At 34.6% G+C, this 27,460-nt stretch overlaps 1 protein-coding gene across 1 annotated transcript in view; it reads left to right on the top strand.

Annotated features, from left to right (window-relative positions):
* LOC118183297 (carbonic anhydrase 7-like) overlaps nt 1-27,460 on the top strand; it is a 58,215-nt gene that overhangs the window by 4,916 nt on the left and 25,839 nt on the right. Inside the window, exons 2-3 of the mRNA XM_035352783.2 lie at nt 10,858-10,929; nt 19,651-19,818. Of these exons, the coding sequence (XP_035208674.1) occupies nt 10,858-10,929; nt 19,651-19,818 (240 nt within the window). The remainder of the gene's footprint in view (nt 1-10,857; nt 10,930-19,650; nt 19,819-27,460) is intronic.

Genomic DNA, 27,460 nt, shown 5'->3' with positions numbered 1-27,460 from the left:
AATTCAGGTTTTAATTTGGTAACACCGCATCGTTTCAGTTACATTTTTACAATAAGCATCAAATTAAATAAAGCATTTTTCTGCTTTTCATACATTTCCCACAAAAGTTATTTTACTCGGCCTTTATCTTCGCAACTGTTGGTCATAGACATATACTTACAATTATAAAAATGATGCAAATATTCATGTTTTGGTATTCTGGTAAAGAATTAAATTTTATAAAAGTTTCAAAATCTAACCTTTTATACGTACTCCCGATTTATATACTCATGTTTAGGAAAATGCTGTACGCCTCATTAAAAATACAATACAAAAATCTTTGATTTCCGTACGAGAAACATGGGCCGATATTCAGTTTTAAAGTTGGACATCATATTTAGAATCCGTACACAAACTCAAGAACATAGTTTTGCATTTGTACTTTACTAAAAATGAAATGTCACTTTAGAAAAGGCTTCTGAAATATTAGATTAAGTGGTGAGCATTTCTGCATTTTTGTGTAGATTATCGCGAAAAGTGTTGTTCAATATAATATACTATATAGATAGATAGATAGACAGATAAATAGATATAATATATGCAAGTTTTGAATATTACATCAGACATTAATTAAATTATATTATAATTCATAAAATAATTAGATACCTTTCAGTAAGCTATATTATATATCTATTTTATGGTTTAAATGTTTTACAGACTTAGTTTTTAATAATTAGTATTATATGCTCGGCAATTTCGTCAATTTTCTTTGTATCAGATTGCTTCGGGAAATTCTTATCGTGTGTTTGAAAATAAACTGATTTAAAATAAAATTGAAATAACGTATCACTTTTTAACTGGATTTCATTCAAATATACGAAAGAGATGGAAACGCAACTGTATCTCCTAATCAGTGGTGATTTTATCATAAACAGAGAAATCGGCCTTTTTCCTTGGAATCAACAAAAATTAATTTTATTTTATATAATGATGAATATGTTATCTGCCTCGGCTGCCAAGTTGTTTTTCATTATGGATCAACGTTTCACGCCATGAATATTTCTACATCACTTTACTTCTAAATTTGCTTTCATTGCAATGAGTTGATAGAATCACGGGGAAACTCGGAAACTCATTTTGATGCAAGTCTGTGCCATGTTAATTTCTACGTTCATAATCAAAGTTCTGAGTTTCTAAATTTCTACATTTATAGTTTTGATGCAATTCTACACCATGTCTATTTTTCATTTCAGTGTTCATAAACAAAACCTCGCTCTTAGGTAGGCTGTCTGAAAAGTTTCCTACCTAACAAAGAAAAAAGATATTTTTCTCCTAAATTACTTTTATTTGTTAGCATAGTCTCCTTTTAAATCTATACATTTCTTCCAGTGATGCTCCCATCCTTTTAACCCCCCCCCCAAATAATATGTGGAATCTTTCTCTGTAATGTCTCCTCATTTGAGGAAAATCTTTTGTCCTCCAAGTTCTTCTTTTAGCTTAGGGAACAAAGAAAAGTCACTTGGTGCCGGGTCTGCAAATAGGGCGGGTGGTCAAGCAGTGCAAATCGTAATTCATGGATTTTCGCTATTGCAACCGCTGAGGTGTGAGATGGAGCACTGTCTTGGTGAACCAAAAATGTTTTTTCTCTGCAAATGTGGCCGTTTTTCCGTAATTTTTGCCTTTATCTTGTCGAATAACGTTGCATAGTATACTCCAGTAATGGTTTACTGTTTTCATGATTATCTATTGAGACAATCCCATGGCTGTCCCAGAAAACTGTTGCCGTCACTTTCCCAGCAAAAAGAACAGTTTTTGCCATTTTTGGAGCCGATTCCGCATTTACAGGCCTCTACTTTGACTGTGTTTTTGTTTCTGGGCTGTAATGATGAATCCACGTTTCATCTATAGTGATTAATAGTAGAAAAACTCCGATTAACGCCAATATAACGTTGCAAATGTTCATTCGGTCATGTTCTCGGTCCAAAGTGAGCAAACGCGGCACCCAACGCACAGCCAGCTTCAGCATATCTAAATATTGGTTCCATATGTGGCAAACACCTTCTTTGGACATGCTAATGGCCTCTGCTGTCTCTCTAACCTTGTTTCGGTGGTCTTCAGCCCCATTTGGCGGATTTTAGCGATTTCTTTTTCAGTGGGGACAGTTTTTGACCTTCCTGAAAGTTCATAGTCATCCAAGCTGGTACGCCTCATTTAAATTTAGCTGCTCAAAATTCCACAATGGTAAATGATGGTGCAGAGTTCCCGTACACTGTATCCAACTCCTCCTTAATTTGAATAGGCGCATTACCTTTCAAAAACAAGTATCTACTGACAGCACGATACTCGGTTTTTTTTTCATTTTTGCAAAAACGGTCACACCAACTCACAAAAGTAATTGTCAAACAAAACATTTGCGTTCAAAATAACTGAAATTTTGATTGGTAATTACCAAGCGGTGCCCAAACAATTCCCCCCCCACACACACACTTCGGTTGATTTGAATTGCCACCTACATTTTGAGGTCGGAAATTTTTCAGACAGCCCTCGTATTTTGCTCGGTATCTACGAAAAGGGACAAAAAAATTTGCGGGGTCATCTGTGATTTAATCAGAGCTTCAAACTCAATAGGTGCGCTTAAAACCAACTACAGGATAATTTAACGTTCTAGTCATCAGTCTCTACTTAACTGTTTTCAGCTACTCTACGTGAGATACTTTCTTATACATATGCATCGAAAATTAACTTTGTGTTATTTACTTCGCAGCTTTTGAACTGCTTCTGATTGCATTTTTAATATGAATAAATGGCACTGAAAGGAAAAAATTAGCCTCAAATTATTCGAATTTATTTATTGACAGAGCTCTCAAGGCAAGATGAAAATATATCAAAGTTTTGAAATTAAGTATCTCGTTTTGTAGCACGTGAGTCAAACTTTTTGTGTGTCAGTTTTCATAATGATTATAAAATTTTCATTAATAGTACTTTCATAAGTATAGTACCAGAGTACTTTCATAAGTATAGGACCAGAGTACTTTCATAAGTATAGGACCAGAGTACTTTCATAAGTATAGGACCAGAGTACTTTCATAAATATAGGACCAGAGTACTTTCATAAATATAGGACCAGAAGCTTGGATAAAAGCTTAGGTTTCATATCAAAACAATAATATTTGTTTTATTTAAAATATTTTTGTAACTGGAAATATATTTCTACAACAGAAGCTGCATAAGAGTACGCAATAATATACAATAGCATACGTAATAACAGAGCTTATATATAACAGCATCAAATTAGTTTTAAAATTAAAAAATCGTTTAGTTATTTATTATAGTGATTTTTAGTTGACCTTTTTATCAAATTCTGTGAATGTCATGCAAGTTGTAAAAATTAATTACAACCTTGATTTTATTGTCTTAAAAAAGTAAGTATGAAAGAATAGCAGAAAGAGTAAGCTTGGACAACTGGAGACTTTTTCGACGCTAACTCTCGAAACGCTGCTTTTCAAAAACAACGCTGCACATGCATTAGATCAAGAGGATGATTGATTTCTCCATGAAGTGAATTAATGTAATGGATTCCGCGGCGTAGGATGAGAAACTGCGTAGGGAATTTATATTTCCTTTTGTAGAAAGTTCCCATCATATCTTAGGTCGAAGAACGCACGCAACAGCTTTTCAAAGTCGAATCGTTATTGTAAGTCAGGTTTTCTTTAACAAGAGAAAACTGTTTTGGAGATTAAATTTTTTCCTTTATGTTATCCGAACCCAACTCATATCTCTCATATTTAACCTGAATTATACTGAGAAATCGAAAGGACACATCAAAGAAGCTGGTGTACAGTAGAATTCCGATATATTGAATTTTTCCTTTTTCTCCAATAAAAATTAAACAAATATTCCTTATTTATTGAATATTTTAATCTCATTTAACAAGTCGTGAAAATGTTTTTAAGAAAAGTAATGGAATCAAACTGGTTGAAAATTTTAAATGTTTGAAAGAAAACCGGTTTAGGAATTTTATTTTATAGTGTTCATACTTTATTTTAGTTCGATAACCTTAAATTTTCTCGCACAGTAAATTTTACTTTAGAGAAGACCGCACTAATCTTTGAAGAAATTCCTTATTCTTTGGAAAACAAATACTTTCCTTATCTTTAAATACATTCTTATTGTGTTCACTTATTTCCCTAGTTTGAACTACGTAGAAACGGAAGTCATCATTCGCTGAAGGCATTTCTAGGGTCAAAACTAGAGTTAAAACTCATTTGCCTATTGAAATCTCTGCCACTTTTTTTTTTTTTTTTTTTCGTGTTTCTTTACATAACGTAAATGAGAATGAATAGAAAAATAATATATGTTAAGAAGCACTGGTTTGAAAAGGAATACCGCATGAATCCAGTTTACAAAGAAATGTACTGAGAAGTTTGCAATCTATACAACACTTCGCGTTTTCATAAGTTTAACCTTAAAATTCTTACTCTACATCCAAATTTAAATTTTAAGTTTTAAATTTTACTTGAAAAACTCTGAGTTTAAGATTCTTATCTGAACAATCAAATTTAAGATTCAAATTTAAGATATTTAAGAGCTAATTTTTATAATAACAGGCTAAGTGTAATTTATCACTAAAATATTTTACAATCTTCTTTTCTGGAACATACATCATTTTCTTGAAAGATTTCTGATTCCTTTCAATGCATTTGGAAGGAAAATATATTAGTGATTGTGTTCAATAGTTCTTCTTTAACCACATTTTTCAACAACAGTTTAACTTTTCACAACATTTACTTGGCTTTCATTCAATTTTCCTTCACTCACAAATTTAATCAAATTCCCCGAAAGCTTTCCATAAGTTGGTTCTGTAAAATTTTCGAGCGTATTTCTGTAATGTACTCTCACAACAAACTACCACCTGAATATCTTCCTAAATGTTAAATCTAACTCGACTTCCGAGGCCTCGATAACACTTTACATTCACAACTATATCTAATGTGGTAACCGCGAAAGTGTATTAAACTTTCGTGTTAACTGGAAAGCCTGAATTAAATTCCATTCGTGCTTTTCACTTCCTTGCAAATAAATCATTAAAATTCATCAAAAACGGTTAAAATTTCAAGCCTATTTTCAAAGTTTTCAGTGCAAAGTTTCCTCCTTAAAAATAGTTTCGCGGGGATATTTTGTGTTGTGTCATATTTCGCCGTTCTCAGCGCAAAAACTAATTCATTGACACAGCCATCCCAGCAATGATGGTAAATCTTTATGTAACTTCGAATAATTTTAACTGTATTTTTATTTCTGTTCCGCTGTATTAAACTGCGGACAATACAGAACCATCTTTAAATGCCGTATGCCAAGCTCTGCGCATAAGTTTTCAAAGCACAGATTTACGAACTGTTTTCCGTTATCCAAAATTACTTTTAGAGGAGTTTAACATATGTTTATTTAAAAATGAGTCAGAAAAGATTTTCGCGGAGGCTCTTTTGAGGGGAACTATCCCTACCCGTTTGGAAAAATGGTCCACGATAATCAAGAGATAACTATTTTTGTTTTTCTAACTACAAGGGTAAGCACTCAACAAGTCGATACGTACCAATTCGTTAGGAAAGATAATTTTAATACTGTTTAGGTACCCCTATGGGCTGTAGTTAATATCGTTAATTAATTGACACATGGCATGACCTGACATGCGCAATTAGGATTTTCTGCAATTGAGGAAAATATACCGCCTCGCGGACATTTTGACCCGTTTTTTTTTTTTTTTTTTAGTCCAAAGGGACTTGAGTCCCGAAGGACTATTGCTTTCGTTTTGGCATTTTGCGTCGGACTCATAAATGTCGGTTCACTTTTCAAACTGTTGCCACAAAATGTTAGAGTCCTGCATTATATTTGAAGAAATTAAATAATGAAAAATCTGCATAAATGTATGTATATTTCTCGTATTGTGATAAAACAATGGTACATAGAACAATCGAATTTTGAATGACGTAATCCTACTACGAATATGGGCATCTGGAATACCAAATTTGAAATTTGGAATTTGTTTTATTATCGATTTCATATTTTGTAAAACTTTAACGAATTTTTGAGTAACAAACTCAACTATTTAAAAGCGAGCAATGGCAACGTTGTGCAGAAAAAACATATCTCCAGCGCGTGAGTCTCTGTATCGGAAATTCTAAAGATATGCTCGTTTTAAAACTATTTTGCGATATTGCTGTTGCACTGGATCTTATGGTTTAAGTGCGAAGAACATGATATTTAATAAAGAAAGGTAACACACAAAATGTTAAAAAACGCCCCTTTGGACGTAATTTAAAATCTGAAACATTTCAGATTTTTTTTTTTTTTTTTTTTTTTTATTATTATTATTTTTTTTTTTTAAATTCCAAGATAGCCTAAAATAGGTGAATTATGTAACTCATGTAGAATACTTAAACGTAAGCTAGCTGGGATAACTGCTGTGAATTCGTAATTTTCATTAGTTACTTTAGTGTAGAATAATAATTTATCGATGATCTCGTAGGGCGCTCCTCTGTTTCTAATTGCATTAATGTCCGCATGTTCAAAAGGCTCTGAGTCTTCAAGATAAGTATAAATAGTATTTTTAAACTCGAGATACTGCTTTCAATTCAAAAATAACTGTGTCTCGTTAGCTGTGAATCATTTATTTTCGAGATTAACATAGCACATTTAACCGTGTTCTCCTCCTCATCTAACTTAGTTCTAGATAGGGCAACAGCAACGACCTTCTCTTTTCCTGGCGTATTTAATAATAAGATTATATTTTTGCAGTTTAAGAATCCATCGTATGAGCCTCGGTGATAAATTTCTTTGCCTAAATACATACGTCATACAGTATGGACTGCGTAAACTGTTGCTGGCGCATTTCCAAAATGTAATAGTCGGAATTTTTGAAGTCCATGTAAAACTTCCCCCCCCCCGTTTTTTTTTTTTTTTTTTTTCAAAACCAGTAAAGGTTCAACAATTTTTGCAACGTCTTTTATAAACGAAAGACAATATATGCTAAATAAATTTAATCAACTTGCAACAGCACAGGATCAAAGTCGTATATTTGGCCCTTAATTAAGTTTTAACTAACAACAGCAACGTGACCGAAGGGTGGAACACGCTCTCCTCTTGAAGTAACTTAGATCTCAGCTTAAATACTAGTTTATATCTTATTTGCATAAAGCGTAATACTGAAAACGCATTCTGGTAAGAAGATGCAGGTGAGAAATTAAGAAGGTAAAAGAAAGGGTTGTTCAAAAATAAAAACAACTTCAGCAAAATAAAATAAAACTCCTACAATGTTATCTGATATATTTGCTTGTTTGAATACATATATTTTGGATTTGAAGGTCCTTCGCACTATAGTCCGCTTCAAACATTTGTCGCCGTTCGACGATTTTCAACAATGTAACATCCCACCGATTTTTCTCCTGGATGGTAAAATTTTGCTAATAGTATCAGTTTACCAAAAAAAAAAAAAAAAAAAAAAAAAAAGAAAGAAAGAAAGAAAGAAAAAGGAAGGTGGGAAAAATCGTGCTTTTTTTAAGGCGCTAATTACCTTTCAGCATATACCTATGGCATAATTATGAGTATAACTACTTTATTTATCGAAACTGCCGCCTAACTGGGATAACGTTAGTGACTCTGACTGCCATACCAAATGACCTAGGTCCGAATCTCGGAGAAGGCATGGATGTTTGTAAATTTATAGTGTCTGTGCGGCATAGGGTACTCTAATTATGTAGTGAGCCGAAAGTCCTTTCGAAAAGTTGCTGATAAGGGAATAGGGATGAGATAGCTTCGAATCCGTGCTTCCGGGATGCTGTCTTTCAAAAGAGGGTGGTCACCTATAAGGTGCTCAAGATTTTTGCCAACGCTGGCATTAGCAAGAGCCTTGAGCCATTTGATTCATAGCCACGATGAATATCATGAGCTTGTGCTGACCATTGTCAGACAAATGACATTGGTAACAACCCCATTTATCAAATTTAATTTTTCATTTTCTGTACTACTGAAGGTTCTAAAGTTTTTTCCTAACAGTATGCCATCTTTAAATTTAGATTATGTTTAAGCAAAACCTTTTAACCTGCGATTTCTAACATCCTCCTTACTGTATTATATGCGAAAAAAAGAAAACAAAATAGCATAAAAATTTTGAAAAACAGTTATTCTGTACTGAGATACATTATGTTAGAGACATAAATTAGTGTTCACAATGACTCTTGGTAATAGTAATTAATCGCATACATTACAAATCAAGTGTGTTTTAAATAACACTATTTAAAAGATCATTAAAAAATAAAATAAAGATAGAATCTAATAAGAAGTACTTTTATTGCATTTAAATATTAATTATTTAAACCATAAACAGTTATAAGCTGAAATCCATACATTTAAGCCATAAGCAGTTACATTCTAAAAGATAAATTATAGATTTTAAACTACTTCGACTAGCAATACTTTGAAAAATGGCTATTTCTCAGGCTGCATCGAAGATAAAGATTTTATATCTCAAGCATTGACATTCTTGACAGGTTGTACTGTAAAGTACTATTCATTATGTAGGGCGACTTTCATTATGTAAGGTACACCCAGCGCAAAAATAGGGGGGGGGCAGTCTTATATTTCCTGTTTTACTGAGCCGATTAAAGAAATTCAACTTGCGTTTTTCATGTTTCGAAAGTGGGACTTAGGATATATATTAGATTTATACATAGCCATTATTCTAACAGGTATTCTGATACAAAATCGGACTTGATCTGAAATGGCACCGAGTTTTTTCCATATTTCGGCTCTACGACTCAAATAGTGCCTAAATATTAAATTTTGTAAAATTTAATAAGAAACCTGCCGAGACATCTAAAAATTTATCTTGGCGAACTTTCTTCAATTTGCGATAAGAACAATTAATTTGGCGAAATCCTTAATAACCTATTTTTCTTTCCCTTTCATTGTGCACTAGCGGTAAAAAAAAAAGGATGAATCGTTCATTTTTAACAAAACATTTTTAACAAAGTGCAGTCAAAATTTGGCATTATTTTCGGTTATAACAAATATGCCAAAAGGCCCACCAGCGGCCGAGCGGTAAAGTCGCTGAACACTGGTAGTTCGGTCCGAGGTTCGAATCCCGCGAACGGGCTGGCTGCATGGGCGTTTTCGTGGTTTTCCCCATGTGTAACGTGTATACGAGCCAGTTTCCCTTAGAAAGTCATCCACGAAGGCATCCCTCCTCTTAGGCAGATAGCCCTCGAGGCTTTGCCATAATCACACACACACACACACACACACACACACACAAATATGCCAAATTTCAAAACGGGGCTAATGTAAAAATATGTATATCTTCTGAAATTTTGAATAAAAAACTCTAATTTTCTTCAGGTATGCGTAGAAATGCATCTACTTAAAAGTGATTGTAAAAATGTTATAGGTAATTCAAAAATGTTTTCGGAAAATTATAAAAATTATTTAAAAATAAGTTTTAAAAAAATCAGAAAATATCTGGGAATTTTATTTGGATTGAATCTAAATTTCAAACTGTGAAAGAAGGAATAAAGTAAGTTTAATTTAAAAAAGAGAGCTTTGTAAATATATATCGAATTCAAGTAATACTGAGGAGCTAAAATTTTGCGAACGTTCTAAAATCTCCTCGCGCAACTTTTACGAAACTTGACACTTTGGGCATAATTTCAGTCATAGATCGAAATAAGGAAAAAAATCGGTATGTCATTCCGGAAAAAGTTCGATTTTGTATCAAAATACCTACGTTTGAACAATACCATATGAAAATTTATTATATGTTCTATATCGCACTTTTAAGATATGAAAAACCCAAGTAAATGCAAGTTTGCACAATTACATGCTGAGCACAAAGAGTACATGCTGAGCGCATTTACTGCATGTAGGGGCAGAGAGTTCTTACCAAATATATGAAGAGAACATTTTGTATGTAAATTATTTTTAGGAAATTTTGAATGACCTTACCAGAATGCACGTACGCATGCATGGGATACCTACATCCATGGAGAATTGATTCAGGCAATTACTATACCATGGACCGTTGCGCGATGCAGTTACGATTTCCGATAGTGAAAGCTTCATTCAAAAAGACTCGTTGGATGTCATGGTTGAACAATGAAGATCGTTTGAACTTAGGCAAGGGAGTTGAGGGTAATTTGGCTCCAATAGGGCGATGTAACAACAACCACATGTATGGTTGTTCATTTCAAAGCATCTGGTTTTCCGCTTTGACAATATGGCTTTGACATCGCGCTTCCCAGATTTTAGCTACCACTATGAGAAAATCTTTCCATATAATTTGAAGACGATTGAAGAATTTAAGATTGACATCAGCCGTAAAGTACGTGCTGTGAAGTACGATTATTTTTCTTGAAGGTCATCAAAATATTTTGTGTCAGAAAATTTTGATGCAAAGCGTGAACTGCTAAAGCAAGATCGTTATGTGACTTGCCGTGAGACTGAGGCATCTTTGGGCATTAGTATGACAAGCATCAACGTTTACATGAACGTTTGGCAGTACAAAAAGATTTGTTCGCGTTGGATCCCATATAAAACTCTCAAAGAAGGTTCGTGCCGATCGGTGAAAGGAAATGTTGGAAAAATACGTTCAAGGTGCATCAAAGGCTTTTCATTATTAGGCCAGAAATATAAATAGCAACCCTCGTATGTATACCATGATTTCACGATCAAATAAAATTGCTTTTAAATACTTATCCTTTTTCAGTTATTATTTAAAGTTAGCAAATTCTAAAGCTACATTCCACCCCGTACATACACACTTTTATGCAATAAAGTATAATATTGGTCTGCAAATGCTTAAACATTCTTTCTACAATTTTCTCTTTATAGGGTTCCACCTGCACGAGATTGTGAGAAGGGACGCTAAAGACCATCATTCGTGGAGCTATGAAGGACCTTCTGGTCAGTATTTACTTTTTATTATTTTGCTTACGGTAATATGACGGATATAAACATATAGGTTGCCTATAAATTATAAGAGCTTTCTTTTTTATATGCCAGAGCATATGAGAGCTGTCTGCCTTAGAGAAAGGAGGCTTTCACAGAAAACTGCTAAGAAAATCTACCGTATCAATGATATGCATAGAAGCACCCATGTAACCAGCCTATTTACCAGTATTCGAACCCGAATCAAACTACTAGGTTCAGTGGTCTTATCTATTCGGTCACTTCCGAGTCTGAAAATAGAAATTAAATGCGCACTGTTTTTGATCAGTGCGCATTTAATTTCTATTTTCAGACTGTTTCTGTGATTCCACCACTGTTTTTGATCAGCAGAACAAACATTTACACGTTTGAAAACTACATTTAGAAACTAATTAGAAAAGTGATTATAATATAACTGCACTAGAAAGCTACTCCCGTATGAAATTTTCTCCGTATTGTGCGCCAGCAAAAGAATACCCAAGCTAAATAGACGGACGGTAACACAGCACTGGCGATAAGTATAGAACAAATAACACTAAGAAACTAGAAGGGTGAGAAACAGTCCTGTATAGATTCTGCACATTTGGTTTCCATTGCCCGTACGAAAGTCAGTAAGCTGGATGATTTGCAGCCATTTTTGGCTTTGGCTCCAGCCATTTTTGGCATCCAGCTGCCATATGCAGCCATCGTGTGTCACCACGATGGCTTGCATATGGCAGCTGAATGCAACCAATCAGAATTTACTCATTAGAAATATGTAAATTAGGAACTACTCTGATATGCGCCCTCAAGTCGCAAATTTCTCGCCAAATACGTTTGGCGAGAAACTCCACGCTGCCATATTGCTATCTAAATTTTTTGTCTACATTTCGAACTTTAAGCCTAAAATGTCTCCAAAAACACGGTTTTCGCGAATGCAAAAACCACGTTTTGAACACACAATTTAAGCTAAAAATCCGAAACAAAAACAAAACATTTAGATAGCAAAACCGTAAAGTTTCTAACCAAAATTATGACCAAAATTTGACAAGAGTCCATGTACACAGCGATATGTTTTAACTTAAAAAAACATCTACGAATGACACAATCTAGGCAACGAACGAATCTACGAACTACGCACACCTCGCTTTAATAAATTAACATAACAACAATAAATTTCAAAGAATACCATGTACACAGCATCCTGTTTAAACTTAAAAAAACATCTACGAGTTGCACAAGTTAGGCAACAAACGAATCTACGAATTGCGCACACCTGACTTTAATAAATTAACATAACAATAAATTTTAAAGAATACCATGTACACAGCATCCTGTTTCAACTTAAAAAAACATCTACGAATTGCACAATTTAGACAACAAACGAATTTACGAACTACGTACACCTCACTGTAATAAATTAACACAACAACAATAAATTTCAAAGAATACCATGTATACAGCGTTCTGTTCCAACTTAAAAAAAAATCTATGAATTGCACAATTTAGACGATACGCACTAATCAACAAAATAACTAAAATTTCAAACAATTCAATAAAAGAACAATAACGACAGAAATTCATACTAAAAAAACAATGAACATAACATTCTACAAAATAAGAACAAGAATAAAATAAAATGCAGTTACCAGAAATAAAGGCTTTTTCGAACAGCAGAAATACCAAATTCATACCACCTAACATGCCGCCACGTAATCACCTCCAGAAAATTCATACTATGGTTCACAAATAAAAAGAATAACAAATAATCACAAATCCCTACTTCTATCATGCACAGCCACTAAAAATAATCTCCCAGACCCTCTTTCCACACCTCCAAAAACCCACTGTCTCTCAACAGTATGGACACGACGATATTTCCTTTTGCCAAACTTCAATTCAACAACTTCCACCATTTTACCTTTCCCCCCTAGCTTCTCATACACAGAGTTGAGTTGAGTTGAGAGCAGAATCTGAACACCCGCGCGGCTTACTAAGACTATTCGGGTCTAGTCCAGGTTCTGCAACTATCCCGGGCAACACCTCATTGGGCCTATAAGGGCATACATTGGTCCTGTATACATGCTTACATAGTTCATAACATATGCTTATAGTTACATAGTTCATAATGTATGCTTACATAGTTACATAGTACATGCTTATATACAAGTAGTTCATAATACATAGATCTTTCATAATACTTGTTTACATAGTTCATACATATACATGCTTACATAGTTCATACATATACATGCTTACGTAGTTCATACATATACATGCTTACATAGTTCATAGTTGCTTACATAGTTCATTCTTGCTTACATTGTTCATAATATATTGAGCCTGTTACATAATACATACATAGTGGCCGTAATACATACATGTTACATAATATATACAATAATAAAAAAAATTTTAAAAAAAGATAAAAACTAAAATTAAAAAAATTTAAAAAAAATTTTAAAAAAAGATAGAAAGAGAGAGAGGAGAGATTGACAGGGAACTATTCCACACTGCACAAATCTGTTCCCAATTCCTCCAGTTTCTGCATTATCTTGCATATTTTGATGCGAAATGCTGGCTGTTTGATCAGATAACGCTTATGAGAAATTGCCTGTTCTGGAAGCTGCACATACCACTGTGCGGTTAGAGGGCATTGAGTCAAGTAATGGTCTGATTTACTAATGCCTCCACAGACACAACTTTCGGTATTTGCAATTCCTCTCTCATAGTAATAGGAGGGAAAAGGCCCGTGCCCCGTCACAAATCTCGTTATTTGTGTGGATGACTCGAGACGATCGAGCGAAACTTTATGGTAATATTCATAGGTCTTCCTGCTTTGTTCGGTAGAGTCCCATTCCCATTGCCACTGGTGCTGAGCTGCTGTCCTTGTCACTTTTTTAAGGTGAGACCACGGGAGTTTGGTAATTACGCATTGTGCATCAATATTGTGAGCTGCTTCTTTTGCTAGCCTGTCGGCTTCCTCATTACCTTGAATGCCGCCATGCGCCTTTATCCAAGATACGAGGATATTCACTGTCGACGAACGCTCCTTCAGCGTGTCCTGAATCTCCGCTATGATAGGAGAAGGATGTCTGGGATTTCGTAAGGCATATATGACCGAGAGGCTGTCTGTAAGAATATTAATAGTGGATCCTACTGGGGGGCTTGTTAACTCGATAGCTTTGCGAATCGCAATTGCTTCAGCCTGGAAAACTGAATTATTCTGTCCAATATGACCTTTCCATGTTATCAGCGTTTCCTTGTTCTTAGTTACTATAAGGCCACAACCTACTTGTCTGTCAACTTTTGAACCATCCGTATAAACATACGAATTTCAACGTCAACAGGGTTGCCATACAACACGCAATCGCGCCAAACACCAGCGCAGAACACATATCGCCACATTTGGTGAAATTAGGGCGTATATCAGAGTTGTACCTTAAAGTAAAGACTGGCTGAACGCTCAGCCTTTCTGAAGTCTTTAGGCAGATGAGTTCAGTTGTTCATAGAAAACTTTTCAGAGATTACTCGGGTTTTTGTAGCGGTCAACGGATTACATTTCGAAAAGGCCCGCCTCACATGAAGACAGAGGAGAAGAGGTGAAGCCAGCTCAAGCGTTGGAGTTCATGGCACTTTTTGACTTGATGTGTGAGGTATGCCGCTCAGAGCTCTTGTTATTTCGTTTTTGAAAATGGTGTAGTAGTATTTTTCAGCGTGCATAAGTAACTTGTGAAAATAAATCCTGATATTAATATGAATAATGCTGTATCCATCATTATGAAATTTTACCAGTCTTTCTAACATGGACAAGGCATATGTTGCAACTTTTCATCGTAAGATGACGCTATTGCGCTGAAAGAGAATATTCAATGTGTTTATGTTATGCGACAGTTGTAGCGCCGTTGCTGTATTAATGTGTTGTATCTTGTTGATGTTTTTCATTAAAATATAAAAGAGCAATGTAGTCGCTAAAATTTTCAGGCCAAAATAAGATCAAATTGTTAATAACCAACGATGTCAAGTCGCCTTTCGTATCCGAAACAGTATAAAATCTTAAATTGTTTTTTGTTCTGTTAAGATCAAATATGACTCAAAAAAACATGATTGATTCAATCACAATACTTTTGCACTATCGGTTGCTTTTAAATTTCTAACTGAAAGGCAAATGACTATGTACTAGTTTAAATCAACTAAGGCGTCGCAAGAACAGGCATATCACTAATGCAGTTCGAATTAATATAAATACGGCAGGGTTCCACAAACTCCAGTGAAAAACTGCTATCTATGTTACGGAATTTTTTATCGACAGTGGAGAATATATATGGAGATCTGCTTCCATCTTTAGCCACATTCCCAGGAGAGCTGCCATTTTGGGTAAAAAGATTATTAAATTATTTTTTTGAGAAATGATGAGTTAAGAAAGTAGGGATTTCTAGTATAGTCTACATCTAGCAATATAGATTTTCCCAATAGTTACAGGGCACATTTGACATAATTAGGCTGATTAAATTGTTTTAAAAATGAAACACGTATTTTAAATTCAGAAACAACTCATATAAAATGTGCTGAAAAGGTAGGTATACAGAGTGCGTCATAAATTCGTGCAAACCTCAAAAATTCATAGTAAAAGAAGTATTACTTAGAAAAAATTTCAATTTGAGCGAATGTGATCACAAGGACATTGGAATTTTTTTCATGTATAAACAAATGGTTCCAAAAGTAACCGAAAGAGGGCGTTCAAACGTCATGCTGAGATGTTTTCCAAATCAGGCAAACACAAACAGAAAAATGAAAGAGATCATAATAGCATGTCACTATGCATTTATTTTAAAGTAAAAGATGTTCGCCATGACCACCAGCATAAGGTATTAGGCAAGTGAGGCGTGTCACTATGCCTATTACAGCTGTTGGCGTCGATGTCACCGACGGTCCGTCGAATGGCACCTTGCAGTTCCACCAAAGTAGCTGGGGAGCCCCAGTACACACAACACTCGTCAGCGTCAAGTATGGTGACCCTGATGGCCTCTTAAACTTACAACCTCGACTTATGACTCGGTCTTCAGTGAAAGTTTTCAACAGGAAATTCTTGACTTCACGTGCAACGTGCGGCGGGGCACCACCCCGCATGGAGGTGAAGACAGATAACGAATGTCTTTCTGCAATACATGCGCCAAACTAAAGCATAATATACCGTTCGGCAGTGACTGTGCATGTGTTCCAGTTAGATACAGGAAAAAGCTGTTCGATAAAAGAACCCAGAATGAAAGACACAGTGAAACCACACCTAACAATCACTTGAGGAGAATGCAGAGGTTTGATCAGTCTCTAGGGTTTCACGTCGGCCTGGTGCGATTGTTTTGCGTATTGACGTCACCGTGCAGTAAAAAGTGGACTTTATCCGTTCGCATGACAATCAGAAATCATTTGGTTTAAGTTCCATTTGTGCCAGGCTCATGTAGCAATGTTTTATCTTTCATCTGTATCTCCCGGTAATAACTGGTGAAGTGCCTATAATCTGTATGGTTACAGATTCTCAAGATTCGTGCAGAATACCTTGAATTGACGATTTTGGAATCCGTGTTATTCTCTCAGCTTCACAAGCACTGCTACTCCCGTTGATGTCTCGGCGGCCAATTCTTCTATGATACTTTGTACAACATAGTCGCGGTTCGCGCTCAAGGATGGTCTTCCACTTTGTGGACAATCCCCCAAACTCCCTGTTTCTCAAAATATCATATTAAATTCAGTATCGCATTCGATTATGGCTTTTATGTCATTTTTGCACCTGCAGTCCTTTTCTGTGCGCAACTTTCGCAGTGCTATACTTGTGGAGTCATCATTCTAGTAAAACCACCAACGCTCCACCAACGTTCGATCTGTTAATGACAGCTTGCTGTCGGCATTGAATTTGGAATCCATTTTCAGTTTAATTTCTCGCCTGACTTACATTAAACATCTCAGTACGACGTATGAGCATCTTATTGCGGTTATTTTGGAATCTTTTTTTTATATATGGAAAAATAATCCAGTGTCTCTCTGACCATATTCACACAAACAGACAATTTTTCCTGAACATTACTTCATTTATTATTCATTTTTGAAGTTTTCCGGAATTTATGACGCATCCTATATTCTGGGTACTCATTTCACTGAGTAAATTAAACGAAACTGAAAGGAAAAGGTTCCTTTGTCGATTGCACATTGCCGTAGATTGTTAATAATTGTTCCTTTTTCATCTCAGTGACTATTAAAAATCCAATTTAGTAAAACAGTGACGTCCCATTTAGAATATTCATCGTTTAATGATATCCAAAAGTCAGCTCTGCGCTATCAAATTTGCCCACCAGCTGCCGAGCGGTAAAGTCGCTGAACACTGGTAGTTCGGTCTGAGGTTCGAGTCCCGCAAACGGGCTGGCTGCATGGGTGTTTTCGTGGTTTTCCATATGTGTAACGTGTATACGAGCCAGTTTCCCTTAGAAAGTCATCCACAAAGGCATACCTCCCCTTAGGCAGATAGCCCTAGTGTGCTTTGCCATAATTAAATACACCACACCCCACCGCTATCAAATTTTGTCTTCTGCAAGACTGTGTGATAAGCTTTCCTTCTACAGAAGTAAATTTAAATGCTTGGAAGGGTCTTGAATCCACGTGAATTTTTCGACATTATTCCCTCGAAAATATTTTTCAAACCAATTGATAAGCTGATAGTGTTTTTCAAAAACGGTGGTTTGTGCAGTATCTAGAAGGTTTTTGCTCGTATAATTCATTCACGCGACACAAAGTTTGGAAATTTTTGGGTCTTACAGCATTAAATGAATAATACTGTTGTAAATTTTTGTGACTATTTCTGTTTATTTGTTTGTAATTTAGCTTCTATATATTTTTCTTTATTCAACTCAATTTACATAATAATTCGTTTGTACATTTTAATTTCGTTGAATTTGGGCTCATTTATTGTATTTGTAAACGTTTCGTGCATTATGTTACAGATCTTTGAATTCTGATTCGATCTATGTTTGAATATGAGAGAAGATAAAGCAAAAACCTTCGTATTGGTCTTCAGAGACCAATTTGGTCACCGAGTGTGAAACATTTGCGATTTCTCGCCAACTTAGAAACATTCTGAAGGCTTTTAGAAAAGCGTTCTTGAAGCTCTAAAAGCAATTCTTCTCGAAGTTTCCAGATGTGCTAATAACCTTTCCTGTGCAACCTTAAAAATATCGACTGCGCGAAGACTTGAGCCTGAAGTTAAATTGTTTAGCGTAGTACCACTGTGCGCAGCTTCTGTATGGTGAGAGATTTTGATGAACTACTCTGTTCCTTAACAGTTGAGGAGAATTTGCCTTGTCCATGTCTTTTCTCCTTCCGTTGGTTATATTTCATTACCTTGCTATTCTTTGGATTGTTGTTCATTTCATAAAAATTCCAATTTCTTCCGTAGCAACACAAGATTCCAATACATTTCCTTCAAGACACTTGTATGCCCATGTAACTCAACAACAAATGTTTAAATAATGTCGCTTGTCCTCCCGGACCTTTGTCGGGGTGCACAGATAGTAGATTCTTCTCCTCCAGAAGAGACATAATAATAGCCTAAGCATAGTAGCAGGCCTGTTGTCTTCATTGGGTGCAGAGTGCTGAGAGACAGTCCATCTGGTATAGTTATTATGGAGAACTCTACGAACTTATAGCACGTAACAACGCACTTAAAAAAAAAAAAAAAAAAAAAAAAAAAAGACTAGTCTCGTCTGCTTAAAAGAGTATGTGCAGAATAAATCTGAGAATTTGGAATGCTTAAAATTACAGATACAGCCAGCATGCTGATTAAAGAATGTTTACCAGTATTTCAGCTTTGGTGTTAGAAAACAACAACAAAAATTACATGGCAAAGAATTTAATTAACATTTTTAAGTATCATAAAATTAACATTCGCATGATCATGAAGGAATTCTACATTATTAATTTTTTAAGGAAAGTAACAAGTAATTTGTCGCCGCAATATAATCGTTGAAAAACATTAACTGATAATTAACCAGAGAGAAGGACATCCGTGACACAGACCATCGAGTAGCCTATACATGCTGATTAGTCCAACTCCCCAGATTTTATCTAAAACGAAAAATCTAGCTATCACACACCCCGAGACAGACTTCACAGTATTTCTACAATCCCTGCCAAGCCTGCATGGACCACCGTAGAAATGCTGGTTCTAGTCCTGCGAAAGCAGTTAATCCTTCTCATACTGTCCACTTTCACCAAATGGACAACGCGAGTGACCAGCTCAGGAGAATAGGGCTCGATCAGCCACATAAGCAGGACAGTCAATTCACGCGTTGCCGCCCATGCCCAGGGTCCATAGAGGACCCACGGAGGAGAATATTAGCGAACAATCAATTGATTGTGATCCGTTTGTTGGTATGCTTGCAACAAACTCCATCAATGGCCAGGTGATTAAGACCGCTAAGTACTGGCAGTTCAACCTGGACTTGGTTTTCTCTACGTGTAACGTGAATACGCGCCAGTTTCTCTTACAATGTTTTCCACAAAGTTCTGCCCCGTCACAGATAGCGCTCGCGTGTTTTTCCGTATTCAAATAAATTAACCTAATTGAAACCTGCTACGTATCATAGCTTTTTTCATGCAATGTGTTGTTAACATCCTGTTTACGCAGCATTTCTACTAATGGCGCCTGTGGAATAAAATTTTGTGTTTCAGGTCCGGAGCATTGGCCTGTCATATTCAAGAAGTGCGGAGGGTCGAGACAATCTCCCATCAATATAGTCACAAGCGAAGCCCTTTATAACGAGAATTTAGACGAATTTGAATTTGACAACTATGAAGCTTCGCTTCAAGAAGCAAAGATGGAGAATAATGGACACACAAGTAAATAAATTTTGCTTTTAGTAAGAGACATTGCATTTTTAATTCTTGAATTTGTTACTTTCACATTACAGTAAGTGACCAGAATACAACTACAGAATCTGTTGTTGAACAGCTGATTCAATAGGCTTGAATTAGTAATGTTCAGAATTGACAACAAACTGTTTGTTGTCAATTGTGGTGTATATTCTTCTTTTCTAATATCATTTACCTTTTTGAATACACCTAAATCACTGAGACCAAAACAGACTTTTTATACTTAATAATATATATATATAAGTACTTTTTAAGTTGCACGGTTGGTTTAAAATCTGTAAAAAGCGTAAAACACGTAGTTTTTTTTTTTTTTTTTTTTTAGCTAACGTAACGTTTTTGATCATATGGAATTGAAAATAAAATTATGAGATTGTAAGGTTTATTTTAACTAGCGCGTTGTGCCTTACATTGCCTCTTTCTTATACTCCTATAGTTTCGCTTGCTATATTGAAATATGTAATTCATGTGCGTTTTAAAAAAGGAACAAGAACCAAAGTTTAGAAGAGTGAATTAAAAATCTATATCCACCCATGGTGGAACTCCTTTCTTATCTCTGCCTTTATCTCTGTTGTTACCAGCTAATGAATTTACTTCTGATTGAAAATTAAGTTAATAGTTGTTGAATAGCAAAGCGAGGTTGTCAGGCTTCAAATTTAAGCTTTGATTTCTGTGTTGAATCGTTATTGCCTGTCTACCTCTCATGAAAAGGACTTAATTTTGTTAATTTTTTTAGTTCTGTAACTTTAAAATGAAGTTTAAGTAAATATTTTATTTATTTTACTTTGTTTTATTTATTTAGTGCTGCGAATTTGAAAGGTAAACATGAGACTATAATTCGCGCGGTATTCTAGAGGACTAGATTTGTTAACTTATAAGACACCTAAAACAGAACTAGATAGAGATTAGATGAGAATATATATTATTTAACAAAGAACAATGTTAAATATCTTTTGAAAGGAAATTAATGTAAGCGTTTTAGTCAGCAATATTTCGTGTATATGTACACTACGTTAAAAAAAAATGGAGCAGTTCTATATCTCCCTTTCTACTGGGCCGATTGACGAAATTCAAATTGCGTTTTTCATGTCTCGAAAGCGCGACTTAGATAAGTATTAGATTTATATATAGCGTTGTTCTAATATAGGTATTTTGATACAAAACCGGACTTTTTCTGAAATGACATGCCAATGTAAAAATCGTACTACTAGTTTTTAAAAACATAGTTCTAAAATATGTGGCACCTCGGTGTTAATTGAATTTGATATATATTTCTCAATATCTCTTTTTTTACTAAACTTAATTCATTCCTTCTTCCAGAATTCGAAATTTAGGCTTAAATCAAATATAATTCGCACATTTTTTATGATTTATTTTTAAATATATTTTATAAATTTTTCGAAAAAACTTTTATCATAACCTATAAAATTTTTAACTTCATCTTAAAGTAGATGTATTTCTAGGCGCACCTGCAAAAAACTAGAGTTTTTTATTCAAAGTTTTCAAAGATATACATGAATTTACATATTGAAGCGTTTTAAAATTTGACATCTCTTTTTTGAGCGATAATAACGCCAAACGATAATACGTACACTGGAAAAAAAAAAAAAAAAAAAAAAAAAAAAAAAGGACAGTTCGATATCTCCCGTTCTACAGGGCTGATTGACAAAATTCAAATTGCGTTCTTCATGTCTCGAAAGCGCGACTTAGGATATATATTAGATTTATATATAGCACTATTCTAACATAGGTATTTTGACACAAAATCGCACTTTTTCTGAAATAACATACCAATTTTTTTACATATTTCGATTCTACGACTCAAATTACGCCTAAATATGAAATTTTGTAAAATTTGGAGCGAAATTTACGGAGAAATTCACAAATTTATGTTGGCACTTTTTTTTCAGTTTGCGCCAAGAATAGTACACTTGGCGAACTTCTTGATATATGGCAACCTAGTTTCCTTTCCCGTGAGAGGAAAAAAGGTTCACCATTGTTCCTTTTTTCCAAATAATATTCTTCATATTATATTTTTAATTATAACTTATTATTTTAAGTAATTTTTTCTTTTTCGAACTTCATTTTAATTGTTTAAGTCGCATGTTTTTTTTTTTTTTTTTTTTTTTTTTTTTTCGAATAACTGTTTTAAAAATTTGTATTTACCTATTCGAACTGCGTAAATAAAGGTGCAAAGTTTATTTTTTAACAAATAGTTTTCTTCATCATCGCAGACAATTAAGCAAAATGCATATATATGTGGGGAAAGGCAACGACCATAGTTGATAACACACATTTATTACTATTTACAAATATAGATTATATTAGGATTACAATTAATGAAAATGATATACGAGTGATCGAGCGACGTCTGCTCCGCTCGCCAGCTAATCCTCGTCTTCTTCCGAAGGCGGGAAACACATGCTGACGCAATGCATACGTCATACAGTAGGGGATTAGGGAATATCATGACATAACGTTTCCCACATATATATTTTTTGTCATAGTTATTATTTTAGGTAATTTTTAAATTTTTATAATTTTATTTTAATTGTTTGTGTTGCATTGTCTCTTCAGATAATTGTTTTAAAATTTTCTATTTATTCCCTCGAACTGATCATTTTAAATATATTTATTAATACAAATTTTCCAGAATTTGATTTTATTTATTTGAATTGCGTTTCTTCCGGAAGAATACTTTGTAACCCAGACTACGATGTGTTTGAAAACTGCATATATTAAAAGGGAAAATACAGTAAAGCACAGTTAACAAGCCTTTCAATGTTCCGTTCAGAAAAGATATATGTAAATAAGAGAGATATATAACCGACATTTTAACTTAGGATGACTTGCATACACTGCTTTAAACAGTTTTATCATTGTGCCCATTGCTTTATACAATTTTATCCTACATGTGGTTTCTTAAAATGTTATTCATATTTTAGTCAAATATTTTATTTCTGAAATCGCAAGAATCAAATATCATAATATTAAAAGGTTTTAAATTTAAAAAAAAAAATACTAATACTAAATTTTACGCAAAAATTTATTTTTTTCTTCTCTTTTTCTTCAGGCATTATACTTTAGTCTTGGTCTTTTTCTTTAGGCATTCTGCAAGTATATTAAAAAGCATCCAACTTTTCGAAATATCTTGATATTTCTGAAAATCATTTTCAATAACGTTATCGCCTTCCATTTCATAAAGGCCCACAAACGGCCGAGCGGTAAAGTCGTTGAACACTGGTAGTTAACTCCAGCGTTCGAATCCCGGTAAACGGGCTGGTTGCATGGGCGTTTTCGTGGATTTTCTCCTGTGTACCGTGTATGACAGCTGGTTTCCCTTAGAAAGTTCTTCACGAAGTATTTCGTCAGAGCCTTTAACAGTCTTAAGTGGCTAAACATTTTGAAGATATGAGATGAAAGGAAAGACTGGTTTCATCAAGAGGGTTTCGTTTATTTAATTATGACAAAGCACACTAGGCCTATCTTCCTAAGGGGAGGGATGCCTTCGTGGAGGACTTTCTAGGGGAACTGGCTCGCATACACGTTACACATGGGAAAAACCACGAAGACGCCCATGCAGCCAGCCCGTTCGCGGAATTCGAACCTCGGACCGAACTACCAGTGTTCAGCGACTTTACCGCTCGGCCGCTGTTTCATCAGAAGGGGGAAAAAACGCCTTTGGGTGTCATCCCCATACAATACTGGATAAACTCCTGAATCTTCAAATAATTCGACTGAGAAAATCATGGGTTTCTCCATTTATGATACAATATGATGTTCTATAACGTAATTTAAATTTATACAACCATATAGTTTAAAACCAGTTCCTCTTCACTTTAATCTGCAATGATATCGTTTTTGTCTTTTCTGTTAACACAAGCTCAATGGATGATATTTGCTGGTGTACACGTCCAAGTGTTTTCTCTTTGAAAGCCTAAATTCTTTGAAGTATCCTGAAAGTATATTCAAAAGCGTCCAACATTTTGAAACATCTTGGTATGTCTGACAGCCAAATTTTCCCTGCATAATTTTGCTTACTTTTCTCCCTAATTTTCTGCTTTCCTTCTACAGTAATTTTCAGTACTCACACAAGAAAATTAAGATTTTTCGATTGCTAGACTTCCATAAATTTTGCATTCTTGTCAATTTTTTAAAATATCAATTACATAAATTGCGTTTCAGATGAAGACAGCTTTTCATTTTCTAGTCATTTGTACTATAAATAAAGTTTAAAGCGAAGTCTAAAGGATAAATATTTTAATTAAAAGATTTTTGCTAAATGACAAAGAAATAAAATAGTCCAGCAGGGTTTATTCTGTACCACCGAGTGACCAGATTCTTTTATCGGCTGAAACAATCTAAATCATATTAAAGATCATATTTTTTTTAATACAATCTATAACGCGAGAGAAAAATTAGCTTCTTAAAACATTCTTTCTAAGACGATTAATATAAAAGATATTATATATATATATATATATATATATATATATATATATTTAAAGCTGGGACTTGAACCAAACTGTCAAACTTTTAAAGTTTAATTTACATGGTGGTTATAATTAAAGTTCCAAATTGAAATGGTCATAAAAGGAAAACTACCGGACCAAATGTTATCAAACTTGGGAATCGTGTAAAGGAGGTTATGGGAATTTATTTTTCGCGGAAAAAAAGAGTTCAAAAACTCACCACCAGGGGGAAAATGGCGCTGTATATAATATTGTTAAATGAAATAAGACACGAAAACATCTGTTTAAAATGTGTATAATATTTTCCGAAACGTGTTACAAAGCATGTTCAATGTAGCGTCCAGCATTTTCCGAAAGCGAGTTAAATCCTGTTACTGCATTCTCAACAGCAGCTCTTAGAATATCAGGAGGAATGTTATCAGTGTATCACATTTTTCATTTCTGCCAAATTGTTTAGATTATCACCATAAACAGTGCTTTTGAGATAACCCCATAGCCAAAATTCACAGAGGTTGAGGTCTGGTGGGAAGAGGGGAAGTGTTGGCCTATAAGACGTTCATTCGTGAAATGTTTCCTAAGTAACTGTGCGACACTCGTGAGGTGGGGCCCAGCCCTGCATAAAAATCGTACTATCTAAAATGCTACACGTTACTGCAGTTCATGTATCACGAAACATTTTAATATTGACTCTAAGTGAGCTGCAATCACAGTGGTCCAGCTGTCGACTGCTCTTCAGAGAAAAATGGTTCAGTTATAAAACTAGCTGTCATTCAACACTAAACGGTGTGGAATGACTGCTATGCAATCGAATGCAATGGAACTAGATAGATAACATGAGGGATTTCTTTGGCCCAAATCGATTAAACGCGTTTTGAATCAGTATCTTCATGTTTTAGTGCCGAATTCAGGCTACAAAAATTACAAATTAGCGATCTGTAAGAAAACGATTCCCAGATTGTGCACTTGTGCGAGTGATTTGCGATCTCACATTTTCTAATCGCTAATTCGTGGTTTTCACGGACGAATTTCTCCCTTACACGGATGGCGCACTCGACTTTTATCGAATTTAACGCTTTTAAATGGTAATTTGCCTACTTCAAAGTGTCTTAAGGGTATACAACATATTAAACCCGTGTAACAAAAAGTTAAGTTAGATTCCGACCAATAATTTCGTTTAACAATATTGCATACAGCGCCTTTTCCGCAGAGGTGGTGAGATTTCGAACTTCCTTTTTTTCGCGGAAAATAAATTCCCATGACCTCCTTTACACGATTACCAAATTTGATAACATTTGATCCGGTAGTTTTCCTTTTATGACCGTTTCCATGTGGAACTTTAATTATAACCACTCTGATATTATTAAATTTTAATTTGAAGCTATGCGTTATATGTATAACATGCGTAAATTTTTCGCTTTTATGTAAAAATAAAGAATCGAAGCAAATATACTTAGGCTAATGGACCAAAACTGAATTTCCCCTCCCTCCGAAAATAAAATATTGAAACTTCGACCCTGAATTTATTGGGTTATCGAAATATTTAATTTGACTATCTTCTAAGTTTTAGTTTCAATAACAATTCCGTCAAAAATTCCGAATTATTTAAGTTGAAGTAAAAGATTTAGTATATATTCACTGTATGTTAATAAAGTAATCAGAGTGTAATAAAAATAGATTATAGAATTTACGCTGATGCAACTTTTTGTCTGACTACACAACATGTAATGGAAGGGAAGGCTTGTAGAGATCTGTTTTTGACATGCCTCTAAAAGTAGATGTCATACTCCTTTTGTCTCTTCAATGTCAAAAAACTTTCCTTTGAGAGACAACTTTAGTTTTTGGGAAAGAAAAAAAATCACAAGAAGACAAATTTGAAGAACATGCAGACGATTGAGTACATATACTTATTTTCGGAACACAAGCGGTTCTCCGACTGTTTATTGAATAATGAAAAGATGCATTGCCATGCAATACAAAACATTTGGAATACGTATTCTGACTGTAAACGTAAAAGTCATCTGCTTAATTCACGGCCATTTACAAGTCAACTACTCGGGCAATTACAGAATCGTTTTGATCCTAAGCTTGTAAGGCAAACCTAATATCACTGGATTTAAACACTTCTTTAATCTTCCGAGAACGTTTTTTCTATAGCTCATATTCCAAGAATATTAAGTGAATACAATTATTGCAAAAGAAATTGAACATTCTTTTGCACTACGGCTTGGTAGTTTACTAACGAGTTAAAACTTAAATTCTGCTTTTTGTATCTAAGAATACAACAATATTTTAAATATTTACAAATAAAATATTAAATTGGAGATTTAATCGGAGCCTCACCTGTTGCCTAGCATTTGAAGATTGTTAAATACTAATTGTTTGTTGCGAAGTGTAACCCAGGCTGCATGGTTGGTTTTCGTAGTTTCCTAGGTTCTCTTTAGTAAGGTTCTCTATGAAAGCATCTTAATCAAATAGCTCCCATGTTCTTTCTATGTTCAAATAACCAACTAACCTAGTTTAAGCGCGATTTCCAAGTAAAGTTACTAGCAAAACCCGAATACTCATTAAAAATCATGTAGCTCTCCTATCGGGAGTAACATGAAAGTTACGGCCCAATAATTAAATTGCTGTTACGGTACGCTGTTTCTAAACTCAGATAGTCATTCCTTAATTAAATAGCCTACCAGCGACCGAGCGGTAAAGACGCTGAACACTGGTAGTTCGGTCCGAGGTTCGAATCCCGCGAACGGGCTGGCCGCATGGACGTTTTCGTGGTTTTTCCCGTGTGTAACGTATATACGAGCCAGTTTACCTTAGAAAGTCCTCCACGAAGGCATCCCTCCCTTTAGGCAGATAGCCCTCGTGTGCTTTGCCATAATTAAATAATCCAATCCAATCCTTAATTAAATATAATTGATTTGTAACTTCTACTAGAACTGACGGTAAGAATTGAAGTGCAAATAAATAATATCGTGTGCAATCTTGATTAATATAAAATTAAAAGTATTTGCATAGAAAAATATTTGCATTCAGACAGAAAGTTTTTTGAAATATTTGCAATTGCTTTATAAGAAGGATTTATTAATAACCGTAATAATTACTTATTATATTACTGATGATTAGGATTCAGTTCTTGACAA

Source organism: Stegodyphus dumicola, chromosome 4, assembly GCF_044657685.1.
Source record: "Stegodyphus dumicola isolate Sdum_Otavi_A_Nest chromosome 4, ASM4465768v1".
Lineage (NCBI taxonomy): Eukaryota > Metazoa > Arthropoda > Arachnida > Araneae > Eresidae > Stegodyphus > Stegodyphus dumicola.
This window is presented reverse-complemented; position numbering and strand designations above follow the sequence as displayed.